Raw genomic sequence first — 27257 nt, 5'->3', positions numbered from 1 at the left:
CCTGTGCAGGCATTTGCAATCCAGTCAGAACACAAGTTTGGAGAGTTTTCCTCCATGTTCTGTTCTTGCTCATCAGGCCACAGAAAACCAACACATAAAGCCTGCAGGTGCATCCCTGCATAATCCCTCTCCTCTCCCTTATTTACTGACTTAAAAAAAAAAATGTACCTCCAAAAAAGGCTTGCTGCCGTATCAAGCTCTTGAAGTGGATCAAGACCCTGATAATTATCTTTGTGACATGGGAGAACATTGTTCTACACGTTTCCTGAAAATGTGATAATGTGAAGCTCTTTACAAGTACAAATAATGAGTAGAAGAATATTCCTAACTGTACCATCTTAGAAATTGTACATGTGATATATGCATTTTGAAATTAGACTAGTAAACGGGCACCATGAACAGGCATCGACTGCAAAGATTTGATATTTTTTGGCCAATCGTTCTTTTTCTGGTCGCTTAAACTCTCTACACAATCCATCGTGTGCGTATTTGTGTGTAGTACTGCGTCATGGCTTGGCGAGCTGTATGTACCCTACCCTTTCCCAATTAGCCAAGCGCAGGTTTAGGTGCACCATGCAGTCCTTGTACTAAGACAAGATGCGATATGATGCGAGGCTCATGGTACGTAACATGCACACAGCATTCACGTTCACGATTGCAAGGCTTCATTAATTTCATTGCAACAGCTGCGATAAACGGGTGAACGCACGAAAAAAGGCATAATTTACGGAGTTCACTTGGCATTGAACTCCTCAGGGGTCAGGTATAAAAATCACAGACTGTAAATCACGGAGGATACCGACAATGAGGGACACATTTGGGATACCAGTACCTCTTATGTGCTCTTCTAGGTCAAAATTTGAATTTCAGGGTACTGATTAGATATTTTGCAGCATCCTACCTTCAAATGATCTCAATGGAAAGATGCATCTACCTCAAATGCCTCAGGCTCAGAACAGCAACCCAATTTGCATCTATATTATCCAGTATCAGCTTGCCTACTTCGAGTTTCCAGCAAAATCCTATGGAACTCTAAATACACGGTTAATACCGAGTACTAGGCAAAATCTTTCCCTTTGGTTTGTGATGCTTCATCCCAAGGTTTCAAAAACTGAGATTCCTCAAGCCTGTAGCATACCATGGTAATCATACAGAGTACAATTACATACAGGTATACATCAAACTACAGGTGCATGGAGAGCAATTTGTGCTTCCATTATACGTCAGGTATGCATGCCTACCAATTACTGGCTCTTGCACGATCTAGCAATTAAAATTAACCCATAAATCAAATGACATGAGATTCTCAATTACCCACACTGTAATTCTTAGCATGTGTATTATTAAAATACAATGTTCTCCTTTCTTATGACAAAACGCTTGCTGTCTGAGTGTGTAAATTCCTTGACAGTCACAGCACAGAACTCTTAAGAAATGAGTACCTTAAAAACAAACCACTCGACGAAACTCTTCACAAGGCGTTATTGTTTTATGTCATCCCCTTAAAATTGGCACGCAGTGCATGCTGAAAGTGAACTTGGCTCAATTGACACTCCTAATGATTTATAGTGGTACCTTACCAAGCATAGACAAGATAGTATGCTACAAGACAGTGCCAAGGTGTCATATTACAGGTTAAAGCATCTTGCAAATAGTCTCTTAAGCCTTTGTACGGTAATGCAAAGGAAACAGTTAACTTGCCAAGCACGCATCCAGTATAATCACTACTTGTAATCAGTATGAATCAAGTACAGTGTATGTAACATGCTCAAAATCCTTATTGTAAACATGATAGCATTTGAAAAAAGGTACACAGTAGGTAGAAGTGGAAGAAGACATTGAGCAAAATTATGACATGGCTATGTCGCTGGACATCTAATCTCTTAATGATTAAAATTCAAAGGGCCACTGATTGTAACAGCATCAGAGGCAACACACAGGGAATCGATGGATGGCTGTAACTGACGATCTGTGACCAGCAAACCAACAGCCATCTTCCAGTGCTTGTGCGTACTGCTTGCTACCCACAGTGTATCTCTTGAGCCGCGTCAAGCTGAATGTCCTGTATGCTACGTAGTGAGTCAAATTTTTTGGTGGATCGGGACTTTGGGACAATTTCATGAAGCGTGGTTAATTTGCGATCGTGGAATGCAGTATTATCATGTACCTTGTTCATGTACGCAGTACATGCACCCAGTACATGTACACTGTACAAATGTGTGTCACATTCATCAGAGTTGATATTTTAATTGTTCTTAAATTTGCGAATTGCACTTTACTTGTAAAAAAAAATTGTGAAAATAAGAAATAAAAAATATATATAAATCAACATACCAAAGTGTACAATATGACTACTAGGTCTATGAAATTTTAGGATGGAAATATATAAAAGTTCTTCTGACCACTAAAATAAGTAGCATTAGCAGGATACCAAACTATGGCAAAACAAACCAAATTTTCAGTTACATGTACCAATATTTTGGTTGTATTTAAATGAGCATTTGATATTTACTTTGTTACAATAATGTAATGTTTTGGTTGTATTATGAGCATTTGATATTAGTCTTTGTTACAGTAATGAACAGCTTTCAGTATTTATAAAGCTAAGAATAAAGAGAAAGTTTGCAAGATTTGAAATTTGGGCCCCATCTTCAAAAAAGTTCCTGTCAAATCAGACTTTTTATCTTAAAAATTCTATTTGAAGGACCTAAGTTATCTTGGCTTTCTTCCAAAGCTTTCACCGACAGTGTTTTCATGTCTCACAGCACTCTTTGAGTATGACTTCCTGGAGTGAAGCACACACAGACTAGGATCACATTCATTCTGTATTAAAAGCATGTGAAGGAGCATTACAAAAACAATAACATTGTGGCATCCTCTCACATTTCAAACTTCAGAAGACACAAAGGCACCATGATTTGATGGCAATGTGCATGATGTCAGACATCAAACTTCTAAACACATTCTCATCACAAGCATTAAAAGGTCCCTGCAATCCAAATGTACATAGTATGTTGACCTCTATGGATGCGTTTTGGTCTACATCTGTACATCTACAAAATCACTAAATACTTCATGAAAATGTGCATCATATATATTTTTTAAACATTTTTTCTTAATGTTTTTTTTTTCACCCTGTTAAGCCTCAAAAAAAGTCCTCTGGATCATCTTTATTCATATTCCAGCTGTGACATCATTTTCCTGTAACACGTGAGATGAACAAAAGATACAGTTATCAACTTATCATCGATTGCTACGTCCAAAAAAAATAAAAGGGAGCATGTGATGCTGTTGTGTGTATTACAGAACAGGTACAGTTGTTGACTAGAAATGGCAATAAATGGTAAAGTATGGTAAAATGGTAAAATCTGATACATATTTTCATAAAGTGTTTAGTGATTTGGTTATGTACAGACCAAAAGGCATCAGTGGAGGTCAACATACATTTAGATTGCAGGGACATCATGAGTTTGGGATACCGCCCTTCATTTACTTCTCCAATCATTCATTCATTCACTTGCTTTAACCACTGATTACAGTGTACTCCCTTCACTATACTGTAAAAGTGGAATTTTTTGCGGTGTTGAAATTTTTTTTTCGTTTTGCACAACAAGAAGCTAGTGCAAAAATAAAAGCACATGAACGCTCTTTGCATGCCATATGTTCCAGTAATTAATGTCCTGATTCTGCGATATCAAAAACACGCCAAATTCATCTCAGCAAGCCAAGAGCGAAAAACTTAGTCAGGCGAAAGTATCCACTTTTACAGTAGTTCATACATAAAATGTGGCTCTGTCATGGCTTACCTCTTCTCTGAAAGGATTCACTCCTGGTGGGAGAAGCTGCTTCTCATACCGGTCAGCAAACGGAGCACACATCTTGTGGAAGAGGTTCCTGCAGCCAGGGTACCTCACCGCTATCGTTCCACAGCCCCATATATAATCTTGACCTGATATATCAAAGCAATATAAAGAGCAAAGCAAAAGGTGATGGCATGCCTTTTAGGGAAAAATGCCTAATAAATGGTAGTTTGGGAAAATTGTAACAAAAAATTATGATTCTTTCTGAATGGTCCAAATACAACTCTTTCTATGACAATTTCAACAGGAATACTATTCTATATATATTTGTTCCTTAACTAAAATTACATCTAATTTCAATTGCAAATTTGTTCAAAAATGCAGGTGTTATCAACAGTTTCTAAATTGTGATGATACATTTTATACTTGACATGTATGAAAAAAAAAAACCCACACATTTCCTCTATGTCCCATTTTACAAGCACACCTAGCTTTACACAGTAAACCTACCCTAGTAAAAGTAATTGGATGAATTATATACCAGGTAGCCCTGAGGGTATACAAGTTCTCAGTTGTACTACATCCTTTGAGGTCTACTTTGGAATAGTCTCCAAGCATTAGAATGACAATAACCCATTATATAAAGCTGTCAAAACCTTTTAAAGTAGACTAAAAATATTTCCCTTACAGACAAAATGTATCTTATTTGATACTTTTTTCAGACACACATGTATTCTCCTTTATAAAGTTCAGATTTATACAACAAGTTTATTGATCAGCAATATGCTTCGAGAGATAGACTATTGAACATTACTTTGCAACATTGACAAGAAAAAGCACGTTCCCACAGCATGTAATGGAAGACTTATCAAAATAAAGTCTGCTATAATTTCCCTAACACAAATACAATTGACTTGGAATATATTTTTAACCTGTCTTTAGGTATTCTGGGTATTATGGAAAAAAGACAGGCAAAATTGTGTGTCTAGCAACTTACTTGGTGTATATAAGTCACCTAATTTCTGGGGGGTTTATTTTTCCTTCCATGACACAGAAGCAATAAAAGCTGTATTTACTTATGAGTGATTTTCATATCAACTATTACAAAACCATGTACATGTATACATTGTAAGTTTGGGTCACAAACAGACAAAGCAAAACAAACAAACAAACAAACAAACAAATAATGATATGCCTCTTATCTCTTTTAGAGCAAACAATATCAACGATTTGCTCTGAAATTTGACAGTCATAATTCACAGGTTTACAGACGATACACAAATGACAGAATGGTACACCTTTAGCCTTTGTATTAAAGCCATCAAAGGGTATTGTATCATACATAGTGTACAGTATGTAGTATATTTTGTCACTGCCACACCTGAAGTAGCAATTTTCTAATATACATTGTACATGATCTATTTTTTTTCTCTCCTTCTTTCGCTCATGTTTCCATACCAGTACATTTGAATACATAAAAATAAGTGACTTTCCATTTTATCAATGTTATCAAAGTCTCAAGAACAACTTTCATTCAGTTTCTCTCTTGAGATAAAATTTAATTGTCAAGAAGCTACTTGGTCCATCCAATTCATCGCCATGAAACACTTAAGCATGGTTGACATCAAGGACAAAATTATGAAAATTAATGAAGAGCAAAAATTTGCATGATTACAAAAAGGCTAAGAACAGTGTCACATGGCAGGTGTCACATGTGACATGTAAAATAATCCCTACATTTTCTTCATGGAAAGACAGTGAGAAATGTGTCTGTTTCACTTCTTCACCTTCAAGAACTGGCTCATTAAAGTCTTACGAATTAAAGCACAATTCCACACTACGATTAAGTTGACTTTGATAAATAAAGTTAAACAAAAAACAGCATTTTGATTAAGTTTCATCTCAAGTTCACATAACATGAGAAAGTTCAACAAATCTTTACAGTTTCACAAGGTTTGACCAAAAAAAACCTCATAAATAAGAGGTGATGATGTAATCCTTTTATAAAAGCTCTTTCAAAGATTTGCAAACAAAAATATTCCTAAAATCATAGTTTGTTTGATAATTGTAATACAGTGTAGTAGCAATTGCAACTTGTTCTTTCAAAAAAGAAAAATCACCATTGCTGTGTGTTTATACAATGTACAGTATGTGACCACAATTATCAGAGGTAAATGATCGTATTCTTATCAAGTTCATGTCAAACAAGGATAGTGAAGATTTCAGATGCAATTCATTTGAAGATTTGTGATCTGCCAATCTGAGTATTACATGTGCTTGCAATATTTATAATGGTTAGTGAAAGCATTTGCCAGAGTATACTCATGACCCGTTCTCATCCAGTTACAGATTTCACACATCTCTTTCTTTAACATCCTATTTCTAATGAAACCTATTACATTCCATTCATCTTTAATTTTCCACTATTCATTAAAGCCAACTCTAAAACGGTATGGAATTGTACTTCAAATGCTATTAAATGTCCAATACAAGCACTGCTCATAGAGAATATATAGCCACTGCCTCAAGGGATGCAATCATTGTAAAGTCAGGATGGATATGAAAACAAATCTTTTCTTAATTGGTCATGGGACAATGGGACACTTCATCAGCCTTCCAACAGAATTCCAGGCTAGGAAAGCAACAATCCAACTTTAGTGTCATGTACATGTAGTATGCCTTCTCTTGCCAATCTTCATTGGAATGGGTTCACAGTATAAAAAAAAATCACCTTTTCAACATACAACATGGTGTTGATAATTCTCCCCATGCATGGAATAATTTTTCTGGAATCACATTGCAATTTGCTATGCATTTTATATCAAGTGCTGTTAAACACAAACTAACTTTTGTGTAGTAGTTTTCTTCCATACATTGTAGAAGTGTACAGGATACCATTTGAAATATTGTTCATCAGCTGAAATTGCTACTCAGATTTGAGTGGGAAAATTATTCCCTGCCATGCACACTAATGAACATTCCAGTATCATCATACAGTCCAGCTGTTCAGACACACTCCTGCTGTTTTATATTTAAAGACAAAATACTAACAGCGCTCAAATACGGTAACACTGAGGCCATGAGCCCAATGGCCACTGTGCCCAACCAACTGTCCAAGATGCCCCTCCAAAATTAGATTTCAGACCACAATTGATTGTGACCCTTTCCTGGTAAGAGTAATAAGTCATCATATCTAAAAGTTTGAAAACAGAACATAAATTTCCCCAACTTTTTCAGAGACCTGCACTGTCGCATAGAAATATTTTTCTTTCAGAATGTGGTCTAAATTACTGTAAAACGAGAAATGTTCACGTGCATTTTAATTTCGCGAATTTCGCGAGCGCCAAGATTCGCGAAATTAAAATGCACGCGAAATTTCTTATCTACATTATATGCATTGAACGCAAGAGGCAATTCGCGAAAATTTCTTGCCGCGAAAAAGGCCGTCGGCTCCAATTCGCGAAAATTTTGTGCCGCGAATATATCATGTTTTACAGTATCACATTTCCCATGATATTTCAATTGCCAGTGAGCAAATATCTACTAGGCTATATGTATAGTATCAAACCCTAAAACAACAGTGGTTTTTAACCTATGTTTTGCTACCAGGCAGAGCAATTATCAACCAAATCAACATCTGTGAAAGTGAAAACATTATTTGCAGGTAAATCAATTTTGGGCATGATGCACCCAACTGGCCCTGATGCCTTCTCCAAAAAATTTGAGAGACAAATCATGCGGATTTTGAGACCTGAAATAACATAAAATATTTCAAAACATATCTGGACATAGCTGAACAGTTCATTGGTCAACATCTAGAGCTCTATATAAGAGCAAAATGCTTGATCCATTAGATATGAGAGACAATATCCACTGTGGCCATTTACTCCCACCTGTAGCCGAAGCAAATACACAACTGCACCTGAAATACAACCCCTGCTCCTCCATTTTTGCATCTATACAGAATGTAATTAGATAGTATGCAAGCCAATTTTTCCATTAAAAAACCAGCCTCTACAGAGAAATCACAGCTAATTGCACAGTGTGAATATTTAAAGCATAATTGTGCAGCAAGTTTGAGCAGTTGTATACACTGAGTACAGGTGGCATCTGTATTATGGTGTAGGAACTGCAGGGTGTAAAAACTCTTTGTTCTGCTCTGTTGGTCATCTATACCAGACTTCTCAAGGAAGTAATGCACCAAAGAACAATGGTAACATGGGTGCTACATCTAGAGCTGTCACTGTACTGATATAAAGAAAGTCTGAGAAGTAGGTAACAAATGGTTGGATTTATGCATTCTCATCCAGGTAGCTATCATGTTCAAAGCAAGCTATTGGTGGGATGTGTAGCATAGAACTTAAAATGTATGTTATAACAGTAAAGTTATTCAAATTCATGTATGGGATCCATCCTGAAACACGGATAGGATGTCATTTCACTTCTAACAGTGAACTATGACATCAATATTATAATATGTAATATATTATATAGCGCTTACTGTTGAAGGCCTGGACAGTGATATATATATGTGGGGCAGTATTATTGATCCTTGGGTCTTATAGTTAACCTTTTATTTGTAATTATATAGCAGCAAGTACTGATTTATATACCACGGTGCACAAAGAGGCCTAAAAACAAGATTACAACACATCTATTATAAGACTAATACTGTACATTATAAAATGTATGTGAATCTTGGTATGTAGTATGCCAGAAAGAATACAAATTTAACACAGTACCTACACTTGTACATACCTTGTATCACTGGCCTGTTATGGAGAATGCATTAAAATTATGTGGGCAATAAAATCATACTGTACCATGCTCATCGTTCACTGGAACAGACCCTGTTGTGCATTATGGACACAGGAAATGCAATTTTCCTCTTTGTTGAGTTTTAAAAGGTTTGCCTTCTGTTCACTGGATTTTATTTTGTTTTGTTTATTCAAAAAAAAAACTTTGAACATGTGCAGGTACCATACTGATGACAGTGTCACAGACATGCTTCCTTGCAAGAGATTACATCCTACACAGCTGGAAGCATCACATGCAAAGGTAGTATCACATCTTACAACAGGCAGCTCCCATAACTGTTGTCTTCAAACAAGCTTGAAGCATGGAACAGTGATCTCTCCCTCTATAAATATCTCTCTGTAGTTTATGATATCTAAAAATTATATGTATATACTGCAAATATATATAAAAAAGGTTACAGCTTGTCTTGTCATGCACAAACGCTGTATCTATTCCATTCTTTGCAGCACTTAACAATTTGCATTCTGATGTACTGATATATATTACGATGAAATACAGAAACCATTTACATTATACAAAATTTTAAACATTTTAAAGGAAACCCAAACCAATAGAAAAACAAGGATTGAGTGAAAGCAGCAACATTAGTAGAAAATATCACTGAAAGTTTGAGGAAAATCGGACAATCGATGCAAACATTCTGAATTTTTGTTGTGTTGAAGTTTTGGTCTTGGAACCGCTGGATGAGGAGACTACTTGAGGTTATGACGTATGTGGGGACAACAATATAAAGAAAATATGTTATACATGCACAGAAAATCAAACAAAAAAATCATAGTAATTACACACTCCATCAACTTGATACTGACATATAAAGGTAGTTGCAATTATTCCCCCTGCTTTCTGAAAGCGGTTAGTCAAGTACTCTGTCATTATGCTACAAAAGTGAATTTTTGTGGAAAGTTATATTTTCTTTATAAATATTGGTCTCCACACATATGTCATATCCTCTGGTAGTCTCCTCACAGGATCCTACAGTTCAGGTAACATTACAAGAGTTTAAACTTCAGCAACCTAGTGAAGTTTCTGATTACTTTCGACTGTCTATTCCAACATTACCTATAGTAAATCATTTCTACCAAGTCCACCTTATATTGTTTAAAAGAGACACAAGCTGGCACATCTTTATCATGTTGTAGGAGAACACTACCAACCTAGACGACTGGACTGCTTGTCCTTGGGCCACCAAAAATTACCACTGAACTCAAAGTTGAACACAATACAGACACCAGTAGCAATGGAGTATTTTTCCCCACACAGACCAAACTGTATTTTCAACAACTTAAACAACTTATTATACACCACTGTTTCCATCACCAACACAATGTGACCATTGAATTTTAATAGGGAGCAGACCTGAGTGTGATTCTGACAGAATCTACATCATTTATTTGGATATTAGTATTATTTGTTCACTGCTTGACAGGGCAAGCTAGTGGGAAAGTACTTCCCTACTTGTGGCACCTCTGATGGCATTGTCAGAATCAAAGTCCACTTCTTCCTTGTGTGTGTTCTTTATGAAGCATTGGTTGTGGAGTGTATATTACAGTGTTTATTAATATGTGTTATGTGCTATATAAGCACTGTCAATTTTTATTATTATTGTTATTATTACCATTATTATTATTATCATTATATTATCATTATTATTACAGTGGAAACTCGATATAACGAGATGGTCGGGACCGAGTCATTTTCCTCGTTACAGCCGATATCTCGTTATATCAGTAGGCATAAAAGAAGGCATAAAATAAAGACATTAATTTGCACATGTGGGACTACCCATCATATTTCAATCAATACTGATAACTTGATATTGTGTGTGAGGGAATTACTCACCTTTATGGGTAAGAAGATGTTTTTCGCCAAGGAAATCCAATATCAAGAATGTGTTTCTTATTAATTGTAGATGTTTGAATTTGTAAATTTATATAGCTTGCGATTGTATCAATACAAGATCGTCTGTGGATTGGTATGTGGTTATCGTATGGGTGTGTGTTGTGTGGAAAGCTTGAATATGGTCTGCACAATGCTGTGTGTGTATGTGACACATTCTGAATGTACATTATGACTGCGTGTGTGTGAAGACGGGGAATTCCCTAAGTAGAAGGCCAATCACAGCATCAGATTTCCTCACACCTGCTAAACGTCATGATGATGTCATGTATACATATGGCCGTCCCACTACATTAAACCTTCTGCATGTATCAGTGTGCGTGCACACACACACTTCACACGTACAACACGCAGTGCTAGCTGGAGTGCTTAATGATTATGTGTGTGCAAGACAGTTTTTGGCGCATCAAGCTTTACAATCTCGGAAGATGATAGCACAGGCGAAGTAAAGCTTTACCGAAGGCATTTTGCTTTACCTCGCTATAGCAGGTTTGATTTACTATGTTTTTCTTTGTTTGGAAGTCACAAAATTTATCTCGTTATAGCAGTTATTTCGTTATAGCCGATCTCGCTATAAGAGTAACATTTTACATAGACTTGTGTGGAAGGAAATTTGGGACCGAGAAAATTTCCTCGTTATAACCGATATCTCGTTATAGCAGTGTTCGTTATACCGAGTTTCCCCTGTATTATTATTATATGAAAAGCTTGATTGCAAAACAAGTTAAAGGGTGTGTACAGTTCTGGTCGAGGTGTAGATTTAGCTTTTAACATTTTCAGAAACCACTCTATGAGATGTAGGGGGGAATGCAGTTCTAAGGGGTATCAAAAGTTTATTCGATGAAAATCGGTTTTGAAATGGCTGAGATATCCAAAAACAAGGTGAAACAAAGAGATACTAATAAAGTTGGGGCATGTCGCCTTTTATTATTAGCACTTTTTTGGATATCTCAGCCATTTGAAAACCAATTTTCATCAAATAAACGTTGAATCCTTCTTAAAATTACATGCTCTTTCATATTTCATAAAAGGCTTTTCATTATCTCACTTAGGAATGTTCAAAACATGAATCCCTACCTCAACCAGTACTGTACAGTCCCTTTAACTCTATTTTTGTTTATTCAATTTGCGATTCTACAGCTGCTAAAATGGCAGAAAATATAATATGGGATACCTTGGTAGTCTTTATCACACCTTTAAGGATATGCAGGCCTATTTCTTGTTATGTAAAAAAAAGAAAGAGATACGTCACTGAAATAATTTCATTTTGTCTTTATCCGATATCTTTATCACACCTTCAAGAACATACAGGCCTATTTCTTGTTATGTAAAAAAAAAAAAGAGATATCACTGAAATGGTTTCATTTTGTCTTTATCTGATGATGGACTTGCTTTAAAATGTTTGAAATTGGCACTCAACTTATTTTGAGGTCAAACTCTTCATATGGTACATGTACAACCTCCATGCTTTGCTATACCACACCTACTTTTTTGCTTTTCTTTTCATTGTTTTTTTTTTTGTTAATAGCATACCAGGTTAATGAATCCCACCTGTATCAGATACAGTACAATTATGCTGTTACATTCACGTACAGATATTTTCGCATATAAGGAGGTTATAGACATTTTTCAAGAGATGTTGCATTTGCGAATTGATGCTGACACTAACATGAGTGCGCTATTGCCCTAGTGCATGGACACATTTTCGCTTGTTGTTAAATTCACAATCGAACTGTGATGTGCGGAATTCACGGAAAATAATGGCTTATAGAGTAAAGTAACACTGATACACCAATGGAATGGTATTCACTCATTCTGAAAATACACTAATGATGTTGGAGGCCTATACTATTTGGATGTATGTATGCTTGCATAAACATATATCACTGTATGCATGCACTTTCATCACGTACATGTACATTAACATTATAATTATGTACCATAACACACTATAAATACATTTTTGTAATGCTATATACTGCCATTCCTATCATACACATCCATGATACAAATTGTAAAAACATGACACAGGATCTCACTGTCTTTTACTGGTATCAGGTGTTGGAATACAAGACAACTAATATCACTGTAAGTTGATCTGTACCTGATATTACAGTTTTTACAAATTTATGTGTGATGTACATGTTACATGTGTACGCAGTACACATAATGCCAACTGTGTTAAGGTGTGCCTGCACATTGCAATAGTACATGTAGGCCTATACGTACATCTTGGGCAAAATGGAGAACTTGGTGTGACTGTGTTTTAATTCTTGCCCAACCATTGACTCTGCCATTGACATAAAATAAGGAACCCATCCCCAGCATAACAAAATGGAAAGGTGAGAACTTTACAACTGAATAGACTCAGTGTATGCCTGTTGGATCCTTTTAATGCAACGTGCCCTTTTCATCTAAGTCTTCCAGGTAAAAATCTACATGATGTTATGAAGAGAACTAAACAAAGTGCAAATTACATACAGCCTTACCACAGACAAGAACCTATATGCAGGGCTCGACACTAACGGTGGCCCGGTGGCCTGGGGCCACCAAAAATGAAAGTCGGGACACCAAATTTTTCTCTCGGGCCACCAAAAATTTGAAATTTAGGATTTTGGTGGCCCCATCGGGCCACCAAGCAAAAAAGTTAGTGTCGAGCCATGCTATATGATTGTGGTCACTAGAGGTATTGCCCTATTTGGGGTAGCAGAATATTGCCTACCAATATAGAGTGGCTGCTGTAGCTGCTATCTTCATTGAAAACAAACAGGAAATTGATCCACACTGAGAATCGCAGGCTTCTGTAAGATAATGAGGGATTTATATTGTATCCTGGCTTCATGCTGCACTTTGCGCTTTAGCCATGAACAGATCGCAGCAGATTAAGCGAGGGATGCAACGATCGAGCACATGGTATACATGGCACCATAATTTCCTCTCATCATGTAGCGTTACATTGTTGAATGCAAACCCTCAGAAGAGTCAATTCATGGAATAGAAACTAGTGAAATACTTCTCATTTCTAAAAATATTTTTGAGGGTATTGTGTACCACACAATAGCCACAGATAAGGCTTCCCCAAACCACAATGAATTTTTTTGTCTTTTTCCTCCTTTTTTTTTCCAATGATTTTATTAAGACAAGCTCCTTCTACAGTAGAATCCTGATAAAATGGTCTTTTTAATCCCAAGACCACTTTTTTTTCTGTGTGCCCAGCCTTTGAAGCCTTTCTTCCAAGAATCCCTGTCACATTTCTTTCCTCAGTATTGCCAGGTACCCATTTTCACACCTTGATCATAAGAGACTTTGTGCATATCTTTAAAAAGATGGAAACAATGGGCAAGACTTGAATCCAAGACCAGGGCCCCATTTCATAAAAGATGTTAGGATGGCAACTCTTGCCGGAATGGCAACTTCCAATAGCAACAGCCAATCAGGAAGCTGGATTCTTGTCGTTACTATGACAACTGCCATTCCGGCAAGAGTAAATCTTGCTATCACATCAACTTTTTATGAAATGGGGCCCTGCTGTTTCAAGGTCAAAAGCCTTTAATCTACTGTGCACTGCAGCACTCAAATAAGCCTGAAGAGAGTCCTTATAGACTTAGCTTTGTTTCATACTTGACACCATAGAAGAGACTGGATAGATAGATACATACATACATACACACATACATACATACATACATACATATACATACATACATACATAGACAGACAAACAGACAGACAGATTAAACACTACCCTTCAAAAGAATGTAAACCTGTTGAAAACCTGTTCCCATGTGTCTTAGTGGCTACCTGTCTATTCATAGTCACTATCCACACTACAAATGCCTCTAATGCTCCTGCAGAGAAACTCAGGAAAAGATATCCTTCAGGAGTGGTCACCTGTATACAGCAGCCAGCCAGCAGCCACTGACTTCTTATTCTGCAGTCAATATCTTTACTGCATACAGCATTCAACAGCCAAGAGCAAATCCCTAGCTGTAGATACAAAGTGTTTTACATATAAAAACATTTTGATACAGAAAACACACACACACACATAAACAAACAAATAAACAAACAAACAAACAATGAAGCGCATGAAACATTTGCATGAATATCAAATAAGGGATAACATAAATTGGACTAAAAATAAAGTTGAGGTATTTTATAATTGCGATACTTTCCTGTGGCAAACCAATTGCTTGCCATGAGTTGTACTACATTATTTGTCCTGCTATTTGATAGCAGTCAACCAAGTGCTGATTAAAATGCCATTGTGCTGCTTTTCTTTTGTTTGTTTTTGTCATTATTTTTTCCACAAAGATCTTTATACTTACAATGTTGACAAAACTCTGGCGTAACAATGCCCTGATGAATTAATTCGTCAATGCCGCCACCTGTTGGTAAGAAATTTGAAAACAAAAACACGCATGAAATCAAAATCATTTCAGAAGTTGGCTTTCATACACCATATAGATTGCAAGAGGCAGATTTACTGACATATTCAAATGTTATATGCATATCTGCACATGACATACCTGTCTGTATCTACCAGACTGCACCATGGAAAAACATTGTGAGAAGACAGACATTGATTCTGCATTGGAAACACTTTTGCACCCAACTATCATATTATATATACTGAGAATGCTGAAACTTATACAACTGTACCATAATTTTGATACATTCAGGAGATATCATACGAACTTAAACCCGCTGAGGACGGGCTGATTTTGCTACAACATGCATTTCCCATAGACACCTGCCCGAGTATACTCCAGACTAGTTTTCAACAGGTAGATGTGTCTCTATCACAGCATACCCTACCTGGTCATTATTTTTGTTGGTTTATCGCACCCTCTCCATGGGCACTACAAGCCTCTATAGAAGTAACCCAATATATACTCTCTATACATAAGGACAATAGACTTGTACCCCTTCCCTAGACATTATCCTCTTACAGGAAATTGCTTTTATCAGGTCCTATGGCAACTGCATTAATGGACACGTCTTGTGTAGATAATGAGCAATCATCCCAGCATGGAACCATCTCCTTCACCTGCTATTCAAACATCAGGTTTAGGTAGGTACATACTTCCTTGTTCTACAACTCTATAAATGAAAATACAATACAGAATACGCTGTAAAGCTGCACAACCACCCAACATCCATACACTTATGACTGTATTCTTCTATGCATGTTAGTCTATCACAGTGAAGAAATTTCACCTCAAAAAATGATAAAGTCATATGACCTTTTTTTTTTTTTTTTTTTTGCTTCCTATTTTTTTTTTTTTTTTTTTTTTTGGGGGGGGGGGTGGCTGTAAACTTCCAGTTGCAGTAGTGGAAAACACACATATCTTGAGCTGAAAATGGAAACAACTAGCAACTTTCACAAATTCGGTAAACAGATGCTCATTTAATTCTCATCTGTATCAAGTGCATTTTCTTAGAAGCTGTACTTGGGTATCTGTGAGATTCAACCATTTTTACAATACAAAACTAATTACTACATGGCCAATTCTATAGAGGCCATTGTAACTCAGCAAACACACAACCCTGGAAGGCTTCTTTCTCTTGCATAGTTTCCATGGCATGTAGTGCTAAGAGTTTCCCAGAGTTTGTTTACATTTCCCTTCTCTCCCTTCCCCTCTCCCCCTCTCTCTCGCTCTCCCTCTCTTTCCCTTGCTTATTCTCAAGAGTCTTCCTCTGAATAAAATGACTGTCACCCACAATGCAATGCTCACTCCAGAAAGTCAAATGAAATGCAACTTTAATTTCAGTTCTGTTTTCTGCAGCTGCCGGAGTGCACTCAAATCCCTTGCCCATTCCCATTTTCCTTCCATAAAAACGGATGGCTCGTTTTCTACACCTGTTGAATCTTTGATAACCTTCTCAGTTTATGTCACATCTGCAGACTTGACTGAATGAACAGAATAAAGACTATCACTGATACAAGATCCAAATCTCAGAAAGACAAGGGTGAATCAAACGAAAGAAAAATATCATCAGTGAAGGTTGTGAATCTCATCAAAATGGCACTGAATGGGAAACTTTCAACAATCAAGTTAGCCATGCACTGTTCACTGAAATCGGCTGTAAAGTTCTCCATGCATGTACTTCTTGAAGGTATTAATTTTAAGCAAGGAGGTTAAAATCACATCTTTTCACTTCAAGAAACAATTCGAAGAGTGATCTTCAGTTGTCTTGTAGGATGCACGGCATCACTGAAATTCAGCACATCCTGAGTACATCACTGCCAAACTTTGGATGCAGCTATCAACTCACTTTTCTAGGCACAAAATTAATGTTTCCAAATAACTTTCATGGAGATTTGGGCAGTTGATAAATTATGCAAAGCTGTTTGATTATGGGGTTAGAAACGCCTTTATCAAAACACCGTAACAAGTGCAAAATCGCAAAGGCACTTGAGCCAGAAATGTATTTCTGTGGAAATGATAAATGCAAAGTCACTTTGAAATGCGATTACATATCTCAGACCTACCCATGCCAACCACTGCCAAATACACAATCTCCGCTCCTTGGGTCAAACTACACAGTGGAGCTGCACAGTGACAAGGCCTCTTCTCAACTCATGATAGAGATGATAAATGCAACAACTCACAAATCAAGAAATGCAATCCAAAAGGCCTTTGCAAATGTGTTTTGATAGTGGGTATCAAAATGTGTTTCAAACATGGGAAAGATGATAAATATAGCCTTGGATAGTCCTACACTGTAACCGAAATATTGTTGTTTTTATGGTCTCCCTAGTGTTCGCGTTAAAATAAGGATTTTTGCCTGATTTTTTGTTTTCCATTTATGTCAACAGGAAATTAGATAACTTACCCATCATTCAAAGTTCAAATCGCCTGATGTCTTATGAAATGCTAACATTTTTAGGGAAAAGAACTGTCTTGCCTGTTTTACTGCTTTGGTTCAAAATAACTGATTGTGGATATTTCTCCTTCTACTATCTACAGCTACATGTACCTGTTAAGACTTAAAGCCATATTTGGTAGATTCAGTTTTTTTGTTTTTCTAATAGATTGTCAATCATACAAGGCTACTACTTGACTTCAATGATAGATTCCCTGAGGACTGCACAATGCAGCACTATCTGATGCATGCAAGTAACATTTAAAGGACAAGTTCACCTTAATATATAACAGGGATTGAGAGAATGAAGCAATATCAGTAGAACACATCAGTGAAAGTTTAAGTTTCAGCATCACCATCACTGGATGAGAAGACTACTACAGCTTGTGATGTCACATGCGTACAACGATATAAAGAAAACAAAGAAAATTCAATAAACATGTGTATTTTCACTGTTCTCCCATAATAAAAGAGCACTTGACTTGCCTCTTTCAGAAGGCAGGGGGAATAATATTTTCCCTAAAACATGCCAGTATTAACAAGGCAAGGGAATGTGCACCTTTCCCCCCCCCCCCCCCCAAAAAAAAAAAAAAAAAATGAAATTTTGTAGATTTCTCTTTATATTTTCCAAATTGTTCGACACATGTGACATCATAAATTGCAGAAGTCTTCTCATCCAGGAGTGACTGTGCAGAAACTTTAACAATTCTTATTTTTTAATGGATTGTCCGATTTTCCTCAAACTTTCACTGATGTGCTCTACTGATTAACTGCTGCATTAACTCAATCCACAGTATTGTAATACAATGGTGCACTTGCCCTTTAAACAGTCACGTTCTTCGAAAACATCTCCTTCACAATCTTTCCTATTGACAACCCAGATGTTTGATCCTTGTCTTGTCAGGCTACAAATAATGTTGCCAAATGAAGTTAAAATTTGGCTTAAAAATCAGAGAAGCTGGAGAAAGCTGGAGCTGGTTTATCACAAAACATGAAACTATTAATGACAACCACACATGTAGATTAAAAATCTTTGTTTGTTTAATGAAATGGTTTACTGTTTCTATTGGATTATATATTTCCTCATAGCTATTTTTATTCTATTTTTATTTATTTTTATTTTTTGGGGTTCCCTTTTACTCTTTGGCATTGTTGAAGTTCTTTTTCTACACTATTTATTGCATTATACTCAAAGTACCCAAGTGTACAGCTGGGCATCACACATCACAGTTCAAATCAAGATGCGACTGTATCATGTGATGCAAAGATCATGCAGTAAGTCTGCAAAAGACAAGAGCAGCTCAAGGCAGCTGTGAGTCATCCAAGTTCAAAAGTTTCTGTCTATTATTAGTGTCAAGTCTTTACAATCACAGTCGGTGGGTGTCTGGGGAAACTCTTTCCTCTCTACTTGAGGACTGAGGCACAAGTAGGAAGGATATTACGGACCAAGATAATGCAAAGTCAACAATGCTCATAGCAGCAGGCAATGCTGGCCAGCCCATGGCTGCACTGCAGTCAAAATTGACAGCACTACACAGCGATTCAAGTCAACTGGGAAAATTCATGAGCACATTTTTGCTCTGTTGTTTTTGTTACTTTTCGTTGTTTGGGATTGGGAGCAAAGAGCAGCAGTGGGTATTTTGGTAAAAACTATGCACAACTGTTGTCATGTACAGTGACAATGTTGTAGATTCTACATTTTATATCAAATGATCGATAATAATAGAAAATCATACGGAAGATAATTTCTCCCTCTGTCTGCAAACAAGTTTTACAACTATTTTAACTGAGACATTACACTGATATTCTGACTTTCTGTGCACTAAACCATGGAGGCATACGTACTGTACTTTCAAACCTGCTGCATGCACAGTCTTGGGGCAAGTTTTTATGCAATTATAATTACTGGGATTTTTCTAGCAATTAAAAACAGCTGTTATATTATTCTCTGTCAAAAGTTGACACTCAAATGTTCTGAATGAGCACAAAAGTTAAATAGTATGAATGCAACTCCCTTCTTAATCTGTCTTTTTCTTTTCTTTTCTTTTTTTCTTTTTTAACATACCAGTACATTGCTGGTAGTTTCCAAACATGGAAGTACAGAATTCAAAGTTTTCCTTAAATGAATTACTGAATGACATCAGATACTGATTTGTACATTATATCATATCCCAGCACTTCTTAATACAATGTACACATTGTATGTCCTACAAAATGTATTTTGTGTATGCTAGACAATGAGTATAGTACAAAAGTTGACTGTAATGGAGAGTACCCTGCACAGGGATTAAAACTGCATTTCGTGGACAAAGCATCACTGCAAAATGCTGTTGACATATTTAATACACCGTCAACCAGGAACTTTATGCTGTGGACACTGGAAAATCTATCTTCATGCTGTTAACTTCAATTCTGTGTTAGCTCTCTCTGCAGATGGGAAAACACTTCGCTAGCATGATATGAAGCACACTTTCCGAGATATGTTTTAAGACCCAGCTAGAATAAACAAACAGACACTGCTTCTTGTATTAAGAGTATGCTCATAAATGCAAAGTTCTGCACACATGGTAAGATAATGTTGTGGGCTCAAATGAGCCACGCATACAATTTTGGATAGAGGTACAGTAGTCTCCACATAATCAGGTACCGGTAATGCTTAACTGGGTAAGGAATACTCTGCCCAATCCTACCCAATTTAAAAGCAGAGACTGAAATGTAACAGATTTTTCACATACTGTGCACGTAATTTGTCCAGTCAAGGTGAGCCAGATTGCCAGGTAGTTGGTGAAGTTTAAATTCAAAATACTCTGCTGTAAAGCAGATATCCCCAGGAGATCAAATCTAAAGTGCAGATTAAAAACTACAAGTTTTGTTGTAAACAGAGCTGACATTTGCTTGCTAATTCTCACTGACATTTAGCAGATTCTGTCCATGTGTACTGCCTCTTACTGATAGCTCTCATGGTCATTGTCATTTCACTCAATCACATGATTTATGACATTTGGGTTGTCAAAGACACCATGTTTCAACACAAGACTGTTGATTGTGCAGAAAATGTAGTCCTTTCGGGATAAAGTGGCTAAAGTGTATATCACTCCTATATCACTACATGAAAGTTGTTCCAATTTGCAAATGAATGTCATTTAAGATGTACACGTAAGGCACTCATTGGTCGTGCCCATAATTATATGACACAACTATAACTACTGTACAGGCTATTCAAACACAGAGCTTATTGCAGGAGCTGATGCAGTGCAGAAAAATATATAATATACAGGTAACCTGTGCTTTACAAATTTGTATTCAATATAATACTATTGAAATATTATCAACCATAGGGTGGCACATAATTTTTTTTTTCTACCACTTGCACAGTCAGGCAATCAGGTTTTCAATTGTTGCAAAACACTTGCCCAAATATGAATTTTACTTGCCCACAAAGAAAGTCAAAAAATATAAGAAAAATGATATAGAAAATCACTTGTTAGTCTAGGGCTTGATAAAACAAAATCATGTGAATAAACAGCACTACTATTCACTTGCTTTAGTTTGAAGTACTTAACAAACTTTGTTCGATTGAGTGCTGGTGTTGCATTGCATTGGGGCTTCTTCATGTAAGTGTTGGAAATTCAAAATGAAATTATCAAAGTACATGTACCTTGCATCACAACAGTCACTATCTTTGGGCTTCGGTATGGTTGACTTTGTGGGTTTGAAGGGGGAAAAGTGAAAAAAAAGGGGGCTTCAGAACTTTTTGGTTGCCCAATTAGGGCAGCAATTTTTCTCATTGTTCTAAAACACTTGCCCAACTTTGATTTTCACTTGCCCTGGACAATCAGGTAAGTGCTTTCACATGTCGCACCTTGCAACAGAACCCCAAGAGTCATGTCTATAAAAAAAGTATTGTTATAAATCATACAAAGAGCAGGGCAGAAAATGAAAGTTGTTCAAATTCTATTCATTCATAAATGTGTCTTAAGACCAATAGTGATTTTACATTTTATGACGAATAATGACGGAGGTGTATATATATGTACATCTCCACACACATGCAACTACAAAGTACAAATTGTAGTTATAAAACACATGTAGTTGTACTGGTATCTAGTCTTCAATCACTAAATTCTCGGTGTGTGTGAAATTCACTGTAGGCAAAAACAGTGGAAAAAAAAATCAAATGATCAGTCCAGGAGATGGCAGAGTACAGTTTAGAATACTAGCTCTAATCTATTGCTTATCAAATCATTACATATGGCTTCACGGGTATATTTTTGATTTGGTATCTATGTAGGTGTGTGTGTGTGTGTGTGTGTGTGTGTGTGTGCGTGTGTGAATGAGAGATTCTTATAAATATCAGCATGAGAGCATTGAGAATTTGGTACGTACTGTAAAAGTGGTTTCTTTCGCATACAGATACTTTCGCGCTTTCCATCGGTGCCGACTTTTTCTCGTGTGTTTAAATTTGTGGTGGGCAAAATCTGTGAATTCACAGTTAGCAAAAACTGTTTTATCTTGCACATGAAAACCCAAACTATAATCCAATTATTCTTTTATTTACAATTGTATTAAATAGAAATTAGAATTAAAGGCAAGCTTACCTAAAATCCCGTCTCTCAAGTACTTTGTAACATGCTTGTACCTACATTGCACGGTATCGCTGTGTGTGTGTTGACCATCAATACACTTAATGCGCGGAATCTTTGTGTGTGCATGTGCGCAATAGCGTTGCAACAAGCGGCAAGTTCAAAACATTTTCGCATGATGTTAAATTCGCGGTTCAATCTCAAAGCGCGAAAAGCGCGAAAATAAAACCACCGCGAAAGAAACCACTTTTACAGTAATGTGCCCGATTCCCACACTCAATACCTGAGAGTTGGTATCTCTAAAACTTATAATGCTGTTTTCCTGACGCCACTGGACAAGACTCACTTTCATTTTTAAGTCTATGTACATAGATAATTTTGTACTTTAAAGCTGTGCTGTTGATACAATTTTGTTGAGCAGTAGGCCTAATGAATCCATTCCTTCTCACACTGATTTCATGTCCAGGTGTCAATTACAACATGTATGCTGATGCTTGCAATTCATACTAAAATGGAAGAAACAGGATAGCATTAGTACATTATAATTCTTTCTGCACTGAACATAACTTTTAGTCACACTAAACCAACCACCATTCACCTGCTGATCCATCCTGTTCTTGTGAAGGGGGCTTCAGCTTTGGTTGCACACACTCATAGTTCCTTCTGGCCAGCGGTATAGGCTTCCTCTCGTAAAGACTCACATACGTCCCCGGGAAGCTGCCTCTGTCCTGAGTCCTCTCGTTCACTCCCTCCAGCCAACTCTCTGGCTTCTCCACCGTGCCCTTGAAGTAGGTCAGACTTTGGGGATTAACGACGACCAGGATGTCGCCGCTTTTCATGACAATGTCCTGGTCCGACGTGGGCTGGTAGTCATGTAGAGCGACATACTTGACAATTTCGCCCATTGTGGCAGGCAGCCGAATCACACATTCCCCACAAAAACAGTTTTCCTATTGGTGTCTCCCCTGGATTCTCTCTGAGACACACCTCCACTGCTTTGCTGGCCCAAGAGATGAATGCGACCACGGCTGCTTACACTGCTGTGAAGCAGCTTGTGGCTCCACCACCTTTTGTTTCAGATGTCTCGAGGTAAGTCTTTCAATGAGGCAGTACTGAGGTTCAAACTGCAAAAACAAACGAGGAAATGTTTTACTTTTGGCTATTACTGACTGGTTTCTGAGATTACTCCACATAAAAACAAGAAATGCTCCCAATTCCTGTAGAAAGTACAGCAAACATGATGTGCCTCTGTGAGACAACAGTGACATGACATTTGCTCCTGCAACAGTTGCTCCAATCTTATTTTCTCCAAGGACTTAGCCTTATGGTTAGGCTTGTGATAGGGTTCTAGGTTTAGTTCAATGTGAGGATTAGGGCTAGTATGGTAAATGTTTGTCGGTAGAATTTTTGTTTGGCTCAGCATGCAGATTTTTCATGGGAGCAATAGTCGCAAGAGCAAATGTCATGGAACCATTTTTTGGGGTTCACATCCTAAATCAAATTTAGTAGTTAAGAGTATTTGGTTATTCTTGGACCCATTTCATATCCATTTTTTCTCATCCTTTAGATGGACTCTAAAAATTAAGGTCTTATAGGGCCTAGGGCTCATATTATTTTTGGCTTTATCCATGGGCCCTGGTCTGGTTGGCGTGTAAAATGTACTAGTTGAGTAGAACTACGTGGATGGAAGCATTTCGAGCCATGTAAGACTTACACATTGTATGTTGTGGGGAGGGTACAAAGAAACTTAGGATGCCTGCGAGCGCTGTCTTAAAGTGAACTGTACCATATCTTACCTGAGCCACAGGAGCGCTCAAATGCTGGACTACTTACTACTATACAATACTACAGGCCTCGAATTTCGCCAGTTTTAGGGACAGGCAATTTTTGGTTTTAGGGGCACTCTCTCTCAAAATCTTTGAAGGGCAGCAAGGAAAAGTTGCAGTAAGCATGGTAATTTTGAGAGAGGCATTGCGGCAAGTAGATAGGGCACTGCGGTAAATTGCCTTTTGCCTCCCGGGTAATTCGAGGCCTGATACTAGGCGTACCGTACCAACTACAACTTACCATACTGGACTGAGCCAAAAGTGGACCACACACTTCCCAATGACAATGTGCTCTAAAAAGGTACCAAAACTTTATAAAGCATACCAAGAGTTTGCATGTGAAGAATGTGCGTATCATGCACAATACACATTTGTAGAGAAATTGTACGTCATAATGAAAAGAGTTGTCTTTGAGTCTTTGTTCGGGACATCTCAGTCCGGGAAACCCGCTCATGAGGACCGCCCCCGCGTACGAGGATGGTCCCTCCTCATGAGGACCTCCCCCCGCCTCATGAGGCCCCCCGGGGAACGCCTCATGAGGCCCCCCATTCACTTCTTATTCATCTCACATCTGACGTATAAATTGTCGCAACTTTGCACGGTGATTTTTTGTTACACACACGTGTCCACTATCCATGATGAAAAGAAGAAAAAATCCTGTCTGTTTTTTTTTTTTAAATCGAGTTTTAATCACCCGATGCAGAGCGCCCATCAAAACACGGGCGCCAGCGCGTTCACACAATGCAAGACTGCCGCACCTAGCGGCCTGATCCGACTAAATATTTTCGATGCTTTTTTCTGCGGCTCTCACCTCTCCGCGCACGAATCAGCCTCGTGAAGCTGAAGTCTGACATCTTTTTACACAAATTCGTAACGAGAAAAATTAAATCAGTACTAACCTGATCTTGTCCATATATTCCAAATTACTATTCCACACTGATAGAGTAGGTGGGTAGATGACATACTCCAGTTTGTTAGCAAAATAATCACTTTGTAGGTATGACGAGTTCACTTTCTTCGTCAATTCCGCCCACGATTCCGCCGTTTGGGCGCTTTTTCTGGAATCATCCCGCGACTCACATCACGCATCCAGCACATACTAAGTACCAGACTGGTATGTGCTGGATGCGTGATGTGATGCGACGTACGTCGCGTCGCGGGATGATTCCAGAGAAAGCGCCCAAACGGTAAGCGGGCGGCGGAATCGTGGGCGGAATTGACGAAGAAAGTGAACTCGTCATACCTACAAAGTGATTATTTTGCTAACAAACTGGAGTATGTCATCTACCCACCTACTCTATCAGTGTGGAATAGTAATTTGGAATATATGAACAAGATCAGGTTAGTACTGATTTAATTTTTCTCGTTACGAATTTGTGTAAAAAGATGTCAGACTTCAGCTTCACGAGGCTAATTCGTGCGCAAAGAGGTGAGAGCCGCAGAAAAAAGCATCGAAAATATTTAGTCGGATCAGGCCGCTAGGTGCGGCAGTCTTGCATTGTGCGAACGCGCTGGCGCTGTTTTGATGGGCGCTCTGCATCGGGTGATTAAAACTCGATTTAAAAAAAAAAAAACAGACAGGATTTTTTCTTCTTTTCATCATGGATAGTGGACATGTGTGTGTAACAAAAAATCACCGTGCAAAGTTGCGACAATTTATACGTCAGATGTGAGATGAATAAGAAGTGAATGGGGGGCCTCATGAGGCGTTCCCCGGGGGGCCTCATGAGGCGGGGGGAGGTCCTCATGAGGAGGGACCATCCTCGTACGCGGGGGCGGTCCTCATGAGCGGGTTTCCCGGACTGATCTAGAAACAACTTGTTGCAAGTAGTGTTTTCAAGCGCACCAGGTAAATCAAATATGCACAGCCTTGTCGTTGTACATATCAAAGTGCAGCTGCGCACGGCAGACACTTTGCATGGCGTCTGACTGAGTCGTACGCTCCAAATCTGGCACAGTTCTTATACGGTAAGCTTTTTGTTCAGTTCGCTTTGGTTCACTTTAGAGTGCTTGAATGCACCATAGATACTACACCGTACACGTAACAAGATGTTAAGCCAGAAAGTAAATCTAAATTTAGTCTATACTGATGCTCCCGACATTAACTTTAGCCTGTTAGGTAAATTTACACATTTAACTTACTACTTAGGCTTGTATTATCTAGGCTACCCTACCTAAACTTTACATCTAGAAAATAACGATGTAACGTTATAGCCGAGCGTCTAATTAGAAGAAAAAAAAATGTCAACAAATTCAGACTGCTGATAGTAGTAGTATAGTACCACTTCTTTTTTCAACACTAAATAGGATCTACTCTCCGTGATAGCAGTCCTAAAGCACAAACTTTGTCTCACTTTCACTGACGTTAAACGTGGAGATCGCTGAATACCACCGACAATGCTTCTCCGCGTTGGAGCTCCCCTGAGCTTTGGGGCGGCCAAATGCAGGAACCACGGTCCGTATGACAAGCAAAACGCTCTTGCCAAATCCAAAGAAATGACAGCAAAGTGTAGTATATTCCACTATTACGACGTTTCACAACCCCTTGATTTTTCCGGCATTTTGTCTTCACGACGAGCAGACTTTCTAGTCTACGGAATCTGTCCTATTCTGCGTCATATGCACACCAATACAACATGAAACCATACGATTCTCGCATCCAGGAAGCAAGCTACATGTCTTCAACGAACCAGGAAGCTGTTTCCAGTGCTGCTTATGCTGTGTAGTATACAGGGAGTTCGTGGTTGTTGCCGTGTCGTACAGAAAGCGGTAAAAGGAAGTCGCAGCACAGCTATTATGCATGCACGTACAGTGTACAGGGGACTGGTGCAACGCGCGGTCACCGGTCGCATCGGATCGGCTCGGATCGCTGCAGGCATGGTACGCGGTGTACATTCGCTTTTTTTGCAGTGTGAAAGGTTATAAATCAAGACCGTAGCATGAACGTAAAATGTTAGGACGCCATCTACAAGTAAAAAGTTTACTAAAGTTCTCAACACTCGCCGTACACGCAATAATAATGTACCTAAAAGGGTCCTGTATGATGATACTGATGGGATGATGATGTTATAAAAGTGGGAAACTTGTAGCGATTGTTCATTTTGTGTCGGTTTCTTTTTCCATTGTTTCGTCAGTTTCACAGCCAATAGCACAAAAATATCTCACAGATTATTGTTATTTTGATAAGGCCGACAATTTCAGAATCATCAATTTAAAGTTGGTGTGTTGTCCCTTTTGCACCCCTGAAAAATTAGATTCCTTTCATAGGCTTATTGATTATAACCCCTGAAAATAAGTTGTTTGATATATTGTATCACTCTTATACCGGTGTTATATTCATTTCATTTCATTTCATTTCATTTCATTTCATTTCTTTATTGTCCAAATTATGTATAAAAACATGACATGGTAATTTGATTTTGTCACACATTCATAACACATATTAACAACAGATGAATAACAAA

The 27257-nt window shown here is 37.9% G+C and overlaps 1 protein-coding gene across 1 annotated transcript in view; it reads right to left on the bottom strand.

Moving 5' to 3' along the window:
- Positions 1 to 26478, bottom strand: part of LOC139729824 (phosphatidylinositol 3-kinase regulatory subunit alpha-like) — a 71874-nt gene extending 45396 nt beyond the window's left edge. The window contains exons 1-4 of the mRNA XM_071640750.1: positions 26148 to 26478; positions 22566 to 23091; positions 14843 to 14902; positions 3807 to 3949 (exon numbers count right to left, since the gene is read on the bottom strand). Of these exons, the coding sequence (XP_071496851.1) occupies positions 3807 to 3949; positions 14843 to 14902; positions 22566 to 22872 (510 nt within the window). The 5' untranslated portion in view covers positions 22873 to 23091; positions 26148 to 26478. The remainder of the gene's footprint in view (positions 1 to 3806; positions 3950 to 14842; positions 14903 to 22565; positions 23092 to 26147) is intronic.
- Positions 26479 to 27257: the final 779 nt, after the last annotated feature.

Source organism: Diadema antillarum, unplaced genomic scaffold (genome assembly GCF_040938485.1).
Source record: "Diadema antillarum isolate AM-2024a unplaced genomic scaffold, OU_Dant_1.0 seq00000264_RagTag, whole genome shotgun sequence".
Classification (NCBI taxonomy): domain Eukaryota; kingdom Metazoa; phylum Echinodermata; class Echinoidea; order Diadematoida; family Diadematidae; genus Diadema; species Diadema antillarum.
This window is presented reverse-complemented; position numbering and strand designations above follow the sequence as displayed.